This window comes from Haliotis rubra, unplaced genomic scaffold, assembly GCF_003918875.1.
Source record: "Haliotis rubra isolate DU_JTF1 unplaced genomic scaffold, ASM391887v1 Scf360, whole genome shotgun sequence".
NCBI classification, from domain to species: Eukaryota; Metazoa; Mollusca; class Gastropoda; order Lepetellida; family Haliotidae; genus Haliotis; species Haliotis rubra.
The window spans coordinates 235,109-253,106 of record NW_025767036.1 but is presented as its reverse complement, the minus strand read 5'-3'; the positions used below and the strand labels follow the sequence as shown (position 1 = coordinate 253,106).

General features: G+C 37.4%; 1 protein-coding gene across 8 annotated transcripts in view; it reads left to right on the top strand.

Annotated features, from left to right (window-relative positions):
- Positions 1 to 16,633, top strand: part of LOC124285457 (ras-related protein Rab-37-like) — a 170,408-nt gene extending 153,775 nt beyond the window's left edge. For 6 of the 8 annotated variants that reach the window (XM_046721684.1, XM_046721682.1, XM_046721690.1 and 3 more), the window contains exons 3-8: positions 2,598 to 2,639; positions 7,442 to 7,508; positions 10,505 to 10,557; positions 11,792 to 11,914; positions 12,151 to 12,227; positions 13,101 to 16,633. In XM_046721684.1, coding sequence (XP_046577640.1) covers positions 2,598 to 2,639; positions 7,442 to 7,508; positions 10,505 to 10,557; positions 11,792 to 11,914; positions 12,151 to 12,227; positions 13,101 to 13,200 — 462 coding nt within the window. In that variant the 3' untranslated portion in view covers positions 13,201 to 16,633. Of the gene's footprint in view, positions 1 to 2,597; positions 2,640 to 7,299; positions 7,367 to 7,441; positions 7,509 to 10,504; positions 10,558 to 11,791; positions 11,915 to 12,150; positions 12,228 to 13,100 lie in introns of all 8 variants that reach the window. The other 2 variants (XM_046721685.1, XM_046721683.1) reach the window with 1 other exon arrangement.
- The last annotated feature ends 1,365 nt before the right edge of the window (positions 16,634 to 17,998 follow it).

The window sequence follows — 17,998 nt, the reverse complement described above, 5'->3', positions numbered from 1 at the left end:
GTCCCCAGGGCGTCAGAATGATGTTCTCGAAGCAGAAAATAATTGAAAATTCTTGTTGACATCAATTACTGCTCTAAATATGTTTAATAACAAGCAGGTTGAACACTTCAAGTTTCACCTTTATATATTTTTGGTATTCTTCAGTATCTTTAGAATTCTATGTATAGATACTGTTATTTCGGTATGTTCTTTTTCAGCCTTAGAAATTTGTAGAACATTGTTAGCTGAAGCAATGGTCTGCATACATGGACCATATTTGAATACTTTGGATATATTTTGGATATGTGAAGAATACTTGTAATCAAATTGAAAATGTTAAATCCAAGAGGATGGAAATAAGAGGTGTGTTCATTTTTAGACCTCATTTTTGCAATTTGTTTTTTGGGGGGTCTGTGGATATTTGGACCCAAAATACAGTTTTGGTGTTTCCTCAAAAATAAGAATTAGGGGGAGAGATGAAATTGTTGGTGCTGGGGGAATCAGGAAATAAAATACACAACAACAAATGCCATGTCTGGATTGGCCATTTGACATGTTTATTGCAGCAATATATTCTTGAATCAACAAATTCCAAAGTCTACTACTATTCCTTTTTCCTAACTTTGAGCAGGCGATGGGGTAGCCTAGTGGTTAAAGCGTTCACTCGTCACGCTGAAGACCCGGGTTCGATTCCCCACATGGGCAAAATATGTGAAGCCCATTTCTGGTGTCCCCCGCCGTGATATTGCTGGAATATTGCTGAAAGCGGCATAAAACCAAACTCACTCACTCACTCCCAACTTTGAGTGGTCTGCAAGTTAGTGGACCACAGGCTGGATACCCTTCAATGTACTGCATTGATATTGTTACTAATATTAAACCATATAGTCCTATTTTGTTTTGTTTTTTACTTATTTCTGGCCAGCTAAATTAAAAGAACACTGACAACAGACTTGCCTTACAACTAACTTTGAAAAGGAGTAATAAATCATATAATTAGTCTCTTTCTGAAACAGTGCACTTAGATAACATTTGCAGACATCGATACAAATGTACTTACTGCAACATTGACTGAAATATTTCTGTCAATGAGATTTTAACAAAGGAATGTTATTCATATTAATATGACTCATGCATTCTACTGCTGCATACAATATGTTCAAATATTGCTGAAGCAGAAATCTAAATATTTACATTATACTGCTGTCTGAAGTGATAAACGTGCAAAGCTGAGCACCGAATACATGGTGTGAATTGATCACTACAACAGTTTCAACTCACTGGTTAAATGTTCCCTACGGAGAAGGTTGGATTATCTCTAATGGCTGTAAATCCCTCTCATAGCTACCTCCCAACAACTTCAGCCTCCCCCTAGAGCATGCGGGATTCTCCGTTGAGAATACAGTAATTAAAAGTATGCTGATGGTCAATATCTTTACGATATTGATAAACTGAATGGACATCCCAGGGTGCAATATTTTGTCAATCCCGAGAAGCTTGGTCTCACACCGGCGTTGATAATACTCTTTAGGCCATCTTAGATGGACGTCCACTCCATCACCAGACAAGACAATCAGTTGGCAACATCCCCTCACCCTTCCCTCACCCTCATCCACACATAACCTGATAGCCTCCCTGAGCTGCGGGCTGGAGTGTCGTCCATTACACTGTCGTCTATTTCAGTTGTTGATTACACTGTGTTGATTGCCGCCAGCAATTAGGTTGCAATACGAAGCCAAACTTAATGTGGGAAACATTCGTCGAAGACTGTTTCATGTCATGGATATTAAAACATTTTATTATCATTTAACGACATTATACGAAGGGATATGAGAGTTGGTTGCACACCATATTGAAAGTGAGATCAGGAAATTACTAAATTTGAGTGGTGTTTAATCACACAAAGGGTTAATTGATTTTGATGTCAATGTCATGTAATCAACCAGATCCATCCTAAACTAATTACCACTAGTTTCTGTCCCCACATGGATACAATGTGTGAAGCCCATTTCTGGTGTCCCAGACTATACCCCGGATAATTGCTGGAATATTGCTGAAAAAGCTAGCCCAGATTATACCCCTACAGAAAACAAGTGATTAAATACTACTATAATTTTATTGTCAGTCAGTCAGTAGTTTCATTGAAATGGTCACACAGCAGTGTGAGATGAAGCTGGCAGGGTAATCAGCCATTGCACCCACTGAAGATCCGGGTTAAAATTGGTCTTCAGCTACCCATGCTTGTCGCTAGAGGCGACTTACGGAATCGGGTGGTCAGGCTTGATTGGCACGTCATTGTATCCCAATTGCATAGATTGATGCTCGTGCTGTTGATCACTGGATTGTCTGGACCAGACTCAATTATTTACAGAATGCTGTCATACAGTTTGAATATTGCTGAGTGCAGAGTTAAACATAAACAAACAAACAACAGTTATCAGCTGTTACTGTCAAAGGACACTATTTGTACTTTGTTAAGGTGATGCTACATCATCCAGAACCAGAGCCGACCATATTTGGCGATATTAGTTATTCTTACTCTGACATTAAATTGGGTGTTACATCACCAAAGAAATATTATCTTTCATACATGCTCAACAATTATTTTGTTTTTTCAGAACAAAGTCGTTGATGTGGAAGGAACAAAGGTGAAATTACAGGTAAGATACAACGTAACCTTAGTAACTATCTCAAGGTTAGATTTGGTCATCTTCAACCCATGCTTGTCGCAAGAGGTGACTAACGGGATCGGATAGTCAAGCTTCCTACCTTGATTGACGAATTTCATCGTATCCCAGTTGCATAGATGTTCATGGTGTCAATCACTTGATTGTCTGGTCAGACTTAATTATTTACAGGTTTATATCTTACAGTTTGCTGAATGCATATACAAAGTAATGACATTACAGAATGAAAAGTGAAATATGAATGTTTTGTTCAATATACATGTATGGTGATATTTCATCAATCAGAGAATTTGTATAGGACATGGTAATATGTTGCACAGTTGTTCTTTTCCCTTGCTTTACCTAATGTAAAATGGCTCAAGACATTTGGGTATTTTTTATCCATGTCTACTAAACCCGTTTGAGAAGGAAGACAGGGGTTATCTCCCCTGGTTTTGTAGTTGAAGGTCAATCCAAACAAACCTGAACAGGCCTGATTGCCAGGTTGATATATACAACCTTCAAAATTCATGCTAGTCTGCCAGCCTGAGACTACTAAATTGTGCGGTGGACAAGTGAAAACTAAGTGGTTGTATTCATTGACTGACTTGTGCTCAATACTTCAATTTTGGCACAAATTGCAAGTGAACAAAACTGACAAAAACATAAACACAGAAACATTCCTATTTCAACCAGGACTGGCTACAAACTGTAATGACTAATTCTCTGCACCAGTCTTCTTTACCCCATTTTCTTCAAGGAATGTAAGAGATTCAGTATTGGAGATTCAGTATTTTGGAAAAGAAACATTTCGAGTATTAATCGCTGACATGAAACTACATGTATCCCTTCAACAAATTCAGTTATTAATAAACATATTAATAAACTTGGTAAATAAAAATTGAAATTCGAGAATATCTCTAGACATAATGATTTACTACTTAAATTATATCTCCTGTTCTGCTTGGCTTCTTTTTATGTGAAGAGATTGATATCAGTGTGTGTATTTTCCTGTACACAAAACCAGAAATAGTAACCATGCTCACATCTCCTCCAATCTACCGATGATTCAGTTAAAACAAACCCTCTAAAATAACTTCAAACAAATTTCATGCAACAAACGGAAGAATTATGTCGTAAACTAGTGTTTTATCAGGTAAATGACTTTCTACGGCTGTCGAGACTTCACCGAAACATGCAACCATAAATATCCTTCATTCTGTATCAACTGTACAAGTGTAGAATCCACAATCTCAGAGTGACTACCAGATTGACGTCACAACGTACACCAGCTCGGTATTCAGGAAGCGTACTTATCAGTGTAATGGCTGATTTGTTTTGTGCCAGATGTTGAAATTGACGACTGTTTATCATAACACTGCTATTGATTACAGTAGGTGTGCAACAGCTAACTTGAACGTTTCATGCGATGAAAAGAACGTATTTCCAAGCACTGAGAGGCATGTTTTACCTAGGTATTGATTGTTCCCAGGCTAAATTAACACAGGAAATAACCTCACTTTGTATGTGCTTGCTGCGGATTAGAGTCAGTTTTGTGTTATGGACAACACTTGTCGTCCGAACACGAAGCAGCTATGTTTTTGCAGCAGTTTAAATGTGGGAACTTGTATTTAAACATCTGTTAGTTAGTATTTAGTATTGTAGAAATATTCTGATAGTTCTTTAGGGGTCACCAGTTCTGAATGTAATACATCAAATACCGTAATTCCTCTAATAAGCACCCGGTTTTTCAACGGACTTCCAGACCTGGTGCTTATTAGAGGCCCGGCACTTATTGGAGACCTGGTGCTTATTATGGTTACTGGGTGTACCGTAATTAATTGTTACCATGCATTACATCGAAGTTAGGGACCATTCCGTAATAAATCGATATTTGGATCAAGGGAGAATAAATTTATAGAAAACGTACCCAGTGCTTATTAGAGACTCGACGCTTATTAGGGGCCCCGTGCTTATTTCTTAAACCACTGCTTTACCTCCAGCGTTTATTAGAGGACGGGCGTTTATTAGAGACCCGGACCCTTTTAGAGGAAATACGGTAGGTTATATATGCTAAGGCTGCATAAGTATTCACCGTTTATAATTTATGGCTAGGGGGGTGATGATGATTTTTATGGAGAAGCATGTACAATGTGGATGACCCCCCCTAAAAATTATGTACAAAATAAGTGATCCCCCCTGCATGTCAATGCATGTACAAAATAAAAATTTCATCAATGTCAAAATGTCATCAAAAGCAAAATTACTTCAAGGTTAAAAGTTGATCAAAGTCAAAATATGAATATACCAAGAAAACACTGACTTTTCATCATCTAAAGTTGTATTTATTGACAACCTTCATTCATATAATCAAATAAAATTACATACAAATTCTGGGTGGCAATTGTCCTCACTACTATTGATAATAACTGGGTGGCAATTGTCCTAGGTAGCTAACTGGTACTAACTGGTATGAAAGGCTGGATGAGTTTATAAATTTCATTAGTTTACATGTCATTTGCTAATAAATTCAGCTGAAATGGCACATCAGTCCTTTATAGATTTTCAACTGGAGGATGACTGCAAATGTGTTTGGTTCTTTTAAGTTTGCACCAGATTTGCACATGAATCATTTAATAACCTTATTTATCACATTGATGACATTTTCGGTAACAAATTGTGTAACCATGGTAACATGCCATATCAGTTTACCACTGAATCCTGGAACTATCCTGGGGCAAAATAGATCCAGACTACCAAATGTTTGTAAGGACAGTACATAATTGTTCCAAGTTCACACAGAGATTTGATTCAGATATTACTAAGTAAGTATGTATGCTGAAATCTACCAGTAATTTACAGTGAGACAACTGTGTTTAACTTCAGTGTAAATGTTGTATTAGTTCCCTGTGAAGACTGTAAATAATCAAGTTTGGACCGGGCAATCCCGGACATCAGAGCATCAGTTTGCAAATTGCAGAATATACCTACGTGCTTTAACTAAGTCAGTGAGCAAGACCACCCAGTCCAGTAAGTCACCTTTTATGGCAAACATGTTGCTGAAGACAAGCATTGGTTGCTGGAGACAAGGAAGTGTTGCTGGAGACAAGGATAGGTTGCTGGAGACAAGTGGGTTGTTCTTAACCACATCTCATGGGCACTCACCGAAAGTGCTGTCTCATGTGCAGTCAATCACTGGATTGTGTGACCAGGCCTGGGCCTAGATTTTCGAAGCTCTCTTAGCGCTAAGATAGTCGTAAGTTATTGTTAATGTATGGCACTTACGACTATCTTAGCGTTAAGAGAGCTTCGAAAATCTAGGCCCAGGATACTTATATAAGCTTGCTACGGTTTCACAGTTATAAACTTGGTATGAGGCTGACTCCAGTTTATACCAACATCAACTCTCTCAGTCATAACAGGTCTTCCAGTGAATTGTTGCTGACACTATCAACCATGGGTTTGTCTGAGAGTGAGTCTAGTTTTACACCACACTCAGCAATATTCCAGCTATATAGCTGCGGTCTGTAAATAATTGAGTCCGGACCAGACAATCAACTGATCAACAGCATGAGCATTGATCTACACAGATGGGATACAATGACATGTGTCAACCAAGTCAGTTAGCCTGACCACCTAATCCTGTTAGTCGCCTCTTACGACAAGCATGGGTTACTGAAGGCTCATTCTAAACCGGACCTTCACGGGTTTGTCTGAGAGAGGTGTCATCATTTTCAGATTAATATGACACAGCATACCAAAATTCATGCAATTTCAATCACTGTCATGCAGCATAGCAAATATCATTCCTTGGCATACATTTTAAAATATTTGTGTTTTTCATAAATTTCTTATTATTGTGATATATAATTGAAATGAACAAAATCACTCTCTTTCTTTTACTGAAATGCATCATCTGGCACGGTGGGCCAAGTTGTCTAAGGCACCCAAATTCAAACAGTTACATCCCTTGGGGATGCCAGGATCCTGTGAATGCGGTTCAGATCTCAGTTCACCTAAAGTATGTTTCAAGATCTGTCCCCACCATACTGTGCTCACTGGTTTCACTGAAGTATAAACGATGGAGACCTGCATCTCTACAGGCTCTCCTCCCTCGGAATACTGTATATAGTGGCGTTAAGACCCATCTTACTCAGTCACACTATTGAGAACCCCGTATGTTTTATTTGGGATTACACTTTCTCACTGAAGTACAGATTCTAGTACTTTTGTTGGGCTGACCACCCCTCCAGGAGTCTAACCCACACTTTCAAAGTCAGGCACCTAAACACCTGCACACATAGTCAGCCATGTAACCCGCTCGACATTAGTGGAAGCTGTGGTGGCTGAGTGGGTTAGATGGCTAACTTTGTGTGCTGGCGATAAGGTGCCTGACTCTAGTGTGGGTTGGAATCCCGGATGGGACTCAACCCAACAAACGTACTACAATCTTTACTTTACTTAGAAAGTGTTGGTTGAAACCCAACAAAAGTACTAGAATCTGTACTTTCCTGAGAAAGTGTAATCCCAAATATAACATATGTTACATTTGACCACTTTCTAAATGACATGGTGTATTCATCATGTACTTCTGTCTATGTTGGATTAATTTTACCAGAGATGAATTCTTTACTTCATGAACGCTGTTCTTCAGATCTGGGACACGGCTGGTCAAGAGCGTTTTCGAAGCATCACTCGAGCTTATTACCGTGATGCTAATGGTAGGTTGTCAATGTTGCGATTGTCATGAAATGTACAATGTTGCTGTGAAATGTACAACAAGTTTATCATTGCAGATATGGGACACTGCTGGTCAAGAGCGATTCCGCAGCATTACACATGCTTACTACCGAGATGCCCATGGTATCATTAGCACATGTCTAGCTGTCGTCACTGTCGTAACATTATCTATGGCTTGTTGTTATTTAGTTAACACTTCTGTCCTGTATTTTCACACTTCTAACGTTTAATTATTTTGGTGGTATATGACGCAATGTGTTATCGCTAGAAGTAGACTAGATACTAACAGTGTTGTCAATATCATTTTAACAAAGCTACAAAAACAGCATTTGGAACAAGATTCTGAATTCAAAATGTTTTAGCACAGGGATTTGTACAATCTCACTTTTGTCAATTTAAAAAGAATGCATGCTGTCAGTGTTTTACAAAACGACATTAATCAATATACATTCCTGCTTTATGAACCAAGATTTTATGTCAGTGGTCTTTGAAGTTTTATGTGTAACAGTGTTATCAATTTCAAGCAAATGCATGTAGTGGGTGTTGTTTTAAAAAACTACAATGATCAAAGTGAATCCCTGCTTTGTAAATCAACATGCTAAATCAACAGTCCCTCCCACACCTTTGTACAGTAAATGTACATAGCACTTTTGTCAATTTCAAGCAAATGCATCAAGTGTTATTGTTAATGGACAGTAGACAGGAGGTCAACATCACTAATGCTCGGAGATAGATGCACTTTGAAGACCACCTTTGTCAATTATATTAATGAACCTGTACCTTAACAGAATCTAATTCTCGCTGAGCCATCATGTTGACTGACCTGGCCAGTGGTTTGTCTGTCCATTACTTGTTGACCAGCCAGATTATGTCCGCTTCGAAGGATACGACTGAAGGGAGCCAATTCTACTGCTGAGATCCTAATCCTGGTTTTGAGACGATGACCTTGTGTATGGATGACCTCTGAGAGATTTTATGACTGCCTCATCACACAAATTTGACATAAAGCCTTCAGATATACCTTATTATACTTTGACTAGTCAGTTAAGCTCTCTAAATGATATTTGTTTCGATCACATAATTCTGAAAACAAAGACCATTTTGATAGTTAACATTACCGAATGTTACCTCTCATGTCTGACGTGAAAGAGGCAGAGGAAAGCCGTGTAACATGACAAGTCACTCAGTGCATGACTGAGGATGGTTTTACTCCACTTTCAATTGCTGGAATATTGCTAAAAGTGGCTTAAAACTAAACTCACTCACTCACTTACTACTCCACTTTGAGCAATATTCCAGCAATATCTTGACAGGGGATACCCGAAATGTGCTTTTGAGTGGAACATATAATGTATCAGCAAAATGAACATATCCATGTTCTGAACTCATTCAACAACCTTAACGTAAAAAGTAGGGCAAGAACATGTACAGTTAACCAGGGTGCCGTTGTACAAAACAACCTTAGCCCTAAGACAACCTTAAGTCTATGTTAAGGTATGGGAGTTACAGTCACCTTAGCGCTAAGACAATCGTAAGTCTATGTTAAGGTATGGAGTTACGATCACCAGAGCGCTAAGACAATCGTAAGTCTATGTTAAGGTGTGGGAGTTATGGTCAACTTAGCGCTAAGACAATCGTAAGTCTATGTTAAGGTATGGAGTTATGATCACCTCTGCGCTAAGAAAATCGTAAATCTATGTTATGGCATGGAGTTACGATCACCTTAGCACTAAGACAATCGTAAGTCTATGTTAAGGTATGGGAGTTCGGTCACCTTAGCGCTAAGATCGCTTTATACAATGACACCTTGGTCTCCAGGAACCACCCCTGACATAAGTTGTTGTAGTTACCTGTTGTCTGCCCCTCCACTGAAGGCATGTCAATACAACCTGCATGGCATTACTGATACGGTTTGGGTGTATTATTTAACTGTGTTATTTATGCATGATGCACAAATTGCCACATTTCATTTCCTGACAGACCTCAGCAGAATGAGGATGGTCGTTTTTCATGCACAGCTGTGTATTTTGTATGTAACATGTGTATTGTCAGGTGTTGGCTGTTCATCTTAATGCATATATCTAGGAATTCTATTTCCATGTTCATTATTTCTGTGCATTATTTCATTATTTGTGTAGTTTGATATACCGTATTCAACATATTTAGCAAGAAGTAACATCCTTCCCCAATTCATAAAAATTCCTGTTAATACCATTTATTTATTTATGCTTCTGACAAGTTTGAGAAAATAGTTGTTAATTTTAAATAACTCCCTATAGTATATGTCCAACCAACAAATATACCTGTTGATTGACTGTTTTGACCTGTTCCTAATTAGCACTGCCTGTGGAATTAAATCATCTAAGCGCCCGGGGTGCTTAATACTTTGAACATGGCATACCTCCACAGACTTACCTATTACCATTCTAACAGTAGCCCCAAATATTGGGAATCAAAGTTTCTGGAATTAAGCTTCCATTCGAAGAAAGCACCTTTAAAAATTTGCTGTTAGAGAATGTCATAAAAGTGATGCTCAGCTATGTGTTGAAGGACTTTACTGGGAAATGTCAACTTTTTGGGCCCTTGGTGGCAGGATTACAGGGGAAGAAATATGAAACCAAAGAAGAATCCTATTTTCCTAACATTGAGGGAGTGTGTCTGAGTGCACTTGGTTTATCACGTCTTTCAAGAGTATTTCAGTTGGTTTAGCGTGTTTGGGAAGAAAGGGAGAAGTATGGAGGTCTCAGAAGTTAACCTCTTTGATGAAACCCACCAGCATGTGAATGGCGCTAATGAATGTTGACACAAAATCAAGTTGAATTATGGATTCAAACCTATGATCAATGAATTCGGCACTCTTATAGGATGCAGCTTTACATAGCGAATTGATCATAATTCAAACCTTATGTAAAACCTAACCAAGGTAAAATTAATCAGTACATGTGATAATGTAAAAAAATCAGTTCACATTAAGAGGTTTTGTTTGTATCTGATCAATATCTGCGGACAATTTTGTAAAATTTCATATTCTTACAGATCTGTTACAGATTTTGATATGTTTGTCTTAGGAGTTAATTTCAATTTAACTTTTTGTCAAATGATGGTGTTATATTTTCCAGCTCTTCTCTTGTTATATGATGTCACAAATAAAGCCAGCTTTGACAACATCAGAGTAAGTAGATGATTTTTAAAAATTCATCATAACTTGAACTGTCATATCAAATTTAAATTGATCATCTATTATAGAGAAGGATGAAACATTATTGAGAGAATAGAAAGGGAGTAATTGTAAACAAGACTAGCAACATTATTTGATGATCGGTAAATTCTGAAAAAAATATATATACATATCTCGATGAGTCGAATGCGGTGTCTCAATATTCAATGCATATTTCGAAGTACCTGTGGGCATAACCATTCCCTGTTATAGTTGTCATCATTTGATTTCCGTAACACTAATTGCCTCATAAATGTATACGATGACTCGAGAAGGAAATTTGGTCCCATGAGATTCAAACAACAGCAATCCTGCTTGTATACATAAGCCGAAGTCAGTCAATGAGAAGAACTGATAAGGTGCCCCTATTAGTGATATGGAAATCATTAGATAAACAAATGCTTAGGCGGAGGAATTAGGACTGGATCATCTTTATTTCTACCCTCATAGACATACCTATGTCTCGAATACATCGATGAGTCGAATTTATTACTTGGTCCCCAGCGATCCGACTCATCGGGATTTCACTGTATAAGTCTTTTGGGTATAACCTTCAATTTGAAATAATGTTTAACTGTGTATATGGTACATTCCCAATGGTCTCAAGACACCCTGCTCAACAGCTATAGCAGGGTTTTAAACAACACAGAAATGTGTTTCCAGTATGCATATATAAAATGGAGGCAACAAATAATACTATATAGGTTGTGTTCTTAGGGTTGTGCAAGAATATTCATTGTACGAAACACTTGACAAGAAATATAGGTTCCTGAAATTAGCGTAATTAAATTCATAAATCTTATGGTTTGGGTAAACCCCTTAGTTTCAACACTTTACAGGACCTTCATGTTTGATATCAGGACATTTGACTTCATTGATGGACATTTTAGAAGTTGAGGTGATGAAGAATGATATGATAATTTTATAGCTATACAACTTCTATATTCTGTGAAAGGTGACGTTTCAACATAGATTCTAATGTTGTTGTCATCACTTTCATAGAATAAAGACGTTGTATATCCATATAATTATCATCATTCTTCAGGACATTTGAAATTAGTAATTGGGGGTCACCTTGACCTCAGTTTTCATAGGTCAAGCTAAGGGCCTGTGAATAATGCATTTGCCTCATTAGCTTTGTATGCAGAAGCCATCTTTAATGCCCTCTTGTAATACATCTGCATTTCAGGCCTGGCTAGCTGAGATTAATGAATATGCACAAGAAGATGTTGTGATCATGTTGCTAGGCAACAAAGCAGACATTGCTGGAGAGAGGGTTATTCGGAGAGAGGATGGTGAGAGGTTAGCTAAGGTGAGAACTTTATGTCAGATTACTGACACGGTAGATCTGTATTACTATCTAAAGTAACACTTCAGTAGGTTGTTTCATGCCTTAGCACCAGTCCTCAAGTAAACACTTGACAGTTTTACTTAAATACTTTTGAATACTTGCTCAAGTACCAGTACAGCACGTTCATGATAAACTCCAGACCCTTCCTCATGACTGTTTCTTTCTACTAAGTGTAAAATATGTGTTTCATTTTCCAGGAATATGGGGTTGCCTTCATGGAGACCAGTGCCAAAACAGGCATGAATGTAGAATTAGCATTTATGGCAGTAGCTAGGTAAGTAGTATCTCTTAAAATATTTTCTTAAATCCCATAATTGGCAATTTTTTCGAATACCCAGAGACTATAAATATATGATCTCTGGAATACCCAATGATCATAATAAGAAATAAACACAATATAAGGCAGTATCCTCTTAAAAGGCTGTCTGAAATAGATTTGTTGATTTAGAATGTTAACAAATCCCCCAAACAAGGCTATCGAATCCATGTTACAAGCACATGTCTATCACAGTGAGTGATTTGAAGGAAGCAAATGGTCAAGTACAGATAACTCTTGTTGGTAAGCAAGACAGTGTCCCACTCAGAGGAAGAGGCACATTTTGGGTTCTGTGTCATTAGATCTAAGAGTCAGTGAGTTTAGTTTTACGCCATGCTCGGCAATATTCCAGCTATATGGAGGCGGTCTGTAAATAATCGAGTCTGGACCAGACAATCCAGTGATCAACAACATGAGCATCGATCTGCGCAGTTGGGAACCGATGACATGTGTCAACCCAGTCAGCGAGCCTGACCACCCGATCCCGTTAGTCGCCTCTTACGACAAGCATGGGTTATTGAAGATCAATATTGTAACCCGGACCTTCACGGGTTCATTGGATCTAAGACAAGAAGGAAACTGCAGTTTGTTGCGTCAGGAAAAGTGTATCAATATTATGAATATTCAACTCCTGTAGTTCTGATGACGAGAAAACACTAATAGATGCAACCTTAAATATTTCCTCAGTAATCAGTTTCCTGGGATCAGTGGGCAGATGACACAGTAATCAAGTTTTCTGCTCAGTCTACAGACAGTTTCCCCCCAATTACCCACTGCATGTATTTTTGTGTGTAGTGTCCTAATCTGCAAATCTTCTCATGTATTTTCCAGAGATCTGAAAATGAAGAAGACGCGTCGTCCCAATGAGCCGAAATTTAATGTAGCAGATTATGTAGAACAAGAGAAAAAGAATGCTAGCTGTTGCAGCTAGCAACAGTGGAGCCTGGCTGATGCCGTTGTCCAAGACCTAAAGCTTCCTTATGTTGGAAGTCACAGCAAGCCGAGAGGAGTTGTCTCCCTTTAGTAAAGCCCCCAGTCATCAGTAAAAACACTCCAGTTCATTTTCTACAATTCTTAGAACAGGTTTCATAAATTGCAATCAAATATAATATGGACAAATTAAGTATGTTATTTGCAATTAAAAGCTCCTTCGGCTTGCAATAGGATAACATTTTGCATAATGTCAAATGGAGATCTGTAGGATAATCAACCTGCACACTGTAATGAAGATATATTCTCATAACACTGCCTCTTGTTTGGGCATGTTCAAGGTGGACTTTCCACTTCACACTGTCTCCATAGCTGTTGAGTTCAGTGTTGAATGACTAAAAGGAATTAATAAATTGAATTATAAGCACCTCAATCAAAAGCCTCTCTTTTGGTAAAAAGCAGGGACTCCAGTTACATTGATCATAGTGTGCGATAATGTTCACCATTAACAATTTTGTCATGTGAAATATATTGCTTATGAACAGTACCTTTAACCCATGACATATATTACTCAAATAAGTTAAGGAGCACCCATTCTTTCTGTCGTTTATCTGTCATAGATGATTTATGGTTGTATGAAAGAACCAGATGTTCCCAAACTTGTTTTGAGTAGTATAATTGTCACATTTGGAAATGGGATGCACATTTTAAAAAATATCCATACTGTATCCTTTAACAGCTGTGACATGATACAGTCCATTATGGTTGCATATTGTTTAAATGACAAATACGTCAAAAGCAGATTTTTTTAAATCGGATAAAAATACTATCATTTAATCTCACAAAGGACAAGATAGGACAGGACCTCCTTGGACCACAGGATCAGCATTATTAAGTATTGAACAGTACTATTATTAATTGTCATGAAGGTTTATAGATATGTTCTCTGAAGGACATCTAGGCCTTCTTCATTTGAACAACTGTACGTTTGGGACAGACAAGAGTAAATGTACAGATGATTTGAAAATGTGTGAAAAAGTCTGATTTTAGAGTTTGGTCACACTTGTATTTTCATTTGAAGTTCTAAATCTGGCTTCATTCACTCATTTGAGTCATACTTATATATTTGATAATGTCAGAAGTTTGAAATCTGTAAGAGAGAGAAAGGGCTACCTTGGTAGTAGTCAGCCATTTGAACATGTCTTCTAATTGTTGTACCAACATTCCACAGTTTTGCTTCGTATAAATTTGACCTATTAGTTGGCCAGAAAAAGACCATTTTATTTCTTCAATGTACCTCGCAACTTAACAACACTGAAGTGCTGTTCAAAGTGGTTCTTTTGTTACTCCAGGTTTTGTTCAGTATCGATAAATAGCTTACAATTGTAACATGTATCCTGATAATCTGTTCACCCCTTTATGTCTGTTAACTATGGAATTAAGACATTCCTGCATTGTTCTGTGCCATAAACTTGATCAATATATTTAATGTGGCCACAATGTTTGAGTAGAGCTAGTCTATATCCTGATGCTAATATCCACAGAAATGAATATTGGCATGTTCAAATTTGACATTTTCAGCATTTTCAATGTATAGAAACTATACACATGAATTGTTTGATTTTATGTCACTTCAAAGCATAATGGTTAGACAACCTACAGTGCAATATTCTCAGATTGTTATATTTTCTCTAACAGTGAAACTGACTACAATGAAACCTCTATATACCGGACACTGCCGCTCCCAATGAAGTCGTCCAGAATAACAATCTCAAGGAGTAATGTCATATTTAAGATGCCTAAACACTCCTTACAGCTAATGTCCGGAATATAAAGGTTTATTGCATTAATGAGGTCTAATTATCAGTGTGGTTTTTTTTATTGTTTAGTCAACATTCGAATACTTTTAGCAGATAATAGAAGTTGAATGTTCATGTTATTTTTCTACTTTCCACTCTGTCATCAATGGTACCATGTGTGTGAGATTTAAAAATATGTCTCAGTATCTTAGTCAACACATTGTCGGTTTCATTACATGTATGTTGTCTTGAGAAGAGCGTTTTGTGATTTAGTGCAGTTATTTCATGACATCAAACTACAAATAATGCCCTTTGACAAAAACCCTGTGGTAAGGACCACACAATATAATGCACATCCTTTAGTAATTAATTACAAAAAATAATCTCCTTGGAACACCCCTTGAAATCTTTTCTTTTCCACCTGCATATACTTTCAGCATTTATGTCCAGTGAGAAATGGCGTTAACAGTCTATTTTTCCTGTTTAGTTTGAGGCAATATTTATTTTTTTCACAATTTTGCTCAATTATACTTTCACTGTACATCCTACTGATATTGGTGTTTGCCATTTTCAAAACACATTTTTCGCAGTTGAAACTACATGAATTATGTGTAGCTTTGTGACATGAAAGATAAAATTATTTATTTCCTTGCCTGTGATAACACTTGACTGCAGATCCACAACTGCAGATGTCTACAGTAGGATTCATGCAAAGTGATTCTGAAACAAAGTGTATGCACTGTTAATTAAAACTGTAGATAGCGGTCACAAACCATCCCTGTTGATATGGACTTGAGACAATTCACTGCAAAACTGTACATATTTTCTTGTTAAGCATTTACTGTTAAATAGTGGCGTTTTCAGATGTTCAGTGATGTAATGTTTGGGATGTGTTAGAGAGTTTGGGTATTGATATGTAAATCATTTTTCATTAATGTCCTTGTAGAATGTTGTCACAGATATATTTTAGTCCTGTACTGTGTAATCAAATTCTTTCATGCTATTCATGAATAGTCAAACTTTTAATCATCAAATATATGTTTTCTTTTCTATAAATCATGGGCTCATGTTTATTATCGGAAACTGCTTCAAAATTTAAAAGCTGGAAATAAGGGTGATAGACCCGTTTCATTTTTCTGCTTTTCTTCTTTTCTCTGGTATTTTTTAAGATTAAACAACATGCTGACAAAAACCTGTATGATTCATTATTGGTTCTGTTTGGGGTTTTTTTAATTTAAAGTTGATGTGTTTACAGTTTTAGCATATATATTTACATTGCAAAAACTGCAAGTCGGCAACTAGTAACAGATTTTCTTGCTAAAATGTTATATGAGCTAGAACTGAATAGGAGAAAAAATCACAATTTAGGTTGTGAAATATATTAACATGACATTCGAAACAGAAATGTGCAATGTACAAAAAAGTTGTATATATCCAATGCTTGTATCTATTTCAAGTGACACAATAGTCCACTGTAGTTATCCACAAGAATCTCGATGTTGTCAGTGGACATAGTGGACATAGCACCAGACAACGTATAGGTAATGTATTATGTTAAACCAAGGTGCTGGTTTTGCTGTATAGGACTAATATTTTCTTATGTATTTGAGTTAAAGAACTGAGTGTACATATTGTGTGAAAAAGAATAATTATTTGTTTTTAAGGGCAAAGAAATATTTAGCCTTATTTTGAATTCATTTTGAAGAAAAGCCAAATTATTTTGGAGGATCGTAAATGTTGAATCAATTATTCATGCTTGATAAGATCTTGTAATTAATTTTATGGAAATAATTGTAATGTTTATTGTAGCAGACACAAGCACTGTAATGGTTACTTGTAGTAACACAAGCACTGTAACACTTACCTCTAGCAGACATGAGTGTTTTAATGGTTACCAGTAGCAACACAAGCACTGTAACATCACTGTAACGGTTACCTCTAGCAGACATGAGTGCTTTAACAGATTCCAGTAGCAACACAAGCACTGTAACAGTTACCTCTAGCAGAAATGAGTGCTTTAACAGTTACCAGTAGCAACACAAGCATTGTAACAGTTACCTCTAGCAGACATGAGTGCTTTAACAGTTACCAGTAGCAACACAAGCACTGTAACAGCTACCTCTAGCAGACATGAGTGCTTTAACAGTTACCAGTAGCAACACAAGCACTGTAACGGTTACCTCTAGCAGACATGAGTGCTTTAACAGTTACCAGTAGCAACACAAGCACTGTAAAGTTACCTCTAGCAACATGAGTTACCTCTGTAACGGTTAGCAGCAGACATGAGTGCTTTAACAGTTACCAGTAGCAACACAAGCACTGTAACGGTTACCTCTAGCAGACATGAGTGCTTTAACAGTTACCAGTAGCAACACAAGCACTGTAACGGTTACCTCTAGCAGACATAGTGCTTTAACAGTTACCAGACATGAGTGCTTTAACAGTTACCAGTAGCAACACAAGCACTGTAACGGTTACCTCTAGAGACACATGCTTTAACAGTGCTTTAACAGTTACCAGTAGCAACACAAGCACTGTAACAGTTACCAGTTACCTCTACAGTTACCTCTAGCACATGAGTGCTTTAACAGTTACCAGTAGCAACACAAGCACTGTAACGGTTACCTAGCAGACATGAGTGCTTTAACAGTTACCAGTAGCAACACAAGCACTGTAACGGTTACCTCTAGCAGACATGAGTGCTTTAACAGTTACCAGTAGCAACACAAGCATTGTAACGGTTACCTCTAGCAGACATGAGTGCTTTAACAGATTCCCGTAGCAACACAAGCATTGTAACGGTTACCTCTAGCAGACATGAGTGCTTTAACAGTTACCAGTAGCAACACAAGCATTGTAACGGTTACCTCTAGCAGACATGAGTGCTTTAACAGTTACCAGTAGCAACACAAGCACTGTAACAGTTACCTCTAGCAGACATGAGTGCTTTAACAGTTACCAGTAGCAACACAAGCACTGTAACGGTTACCTCTAGCAGAC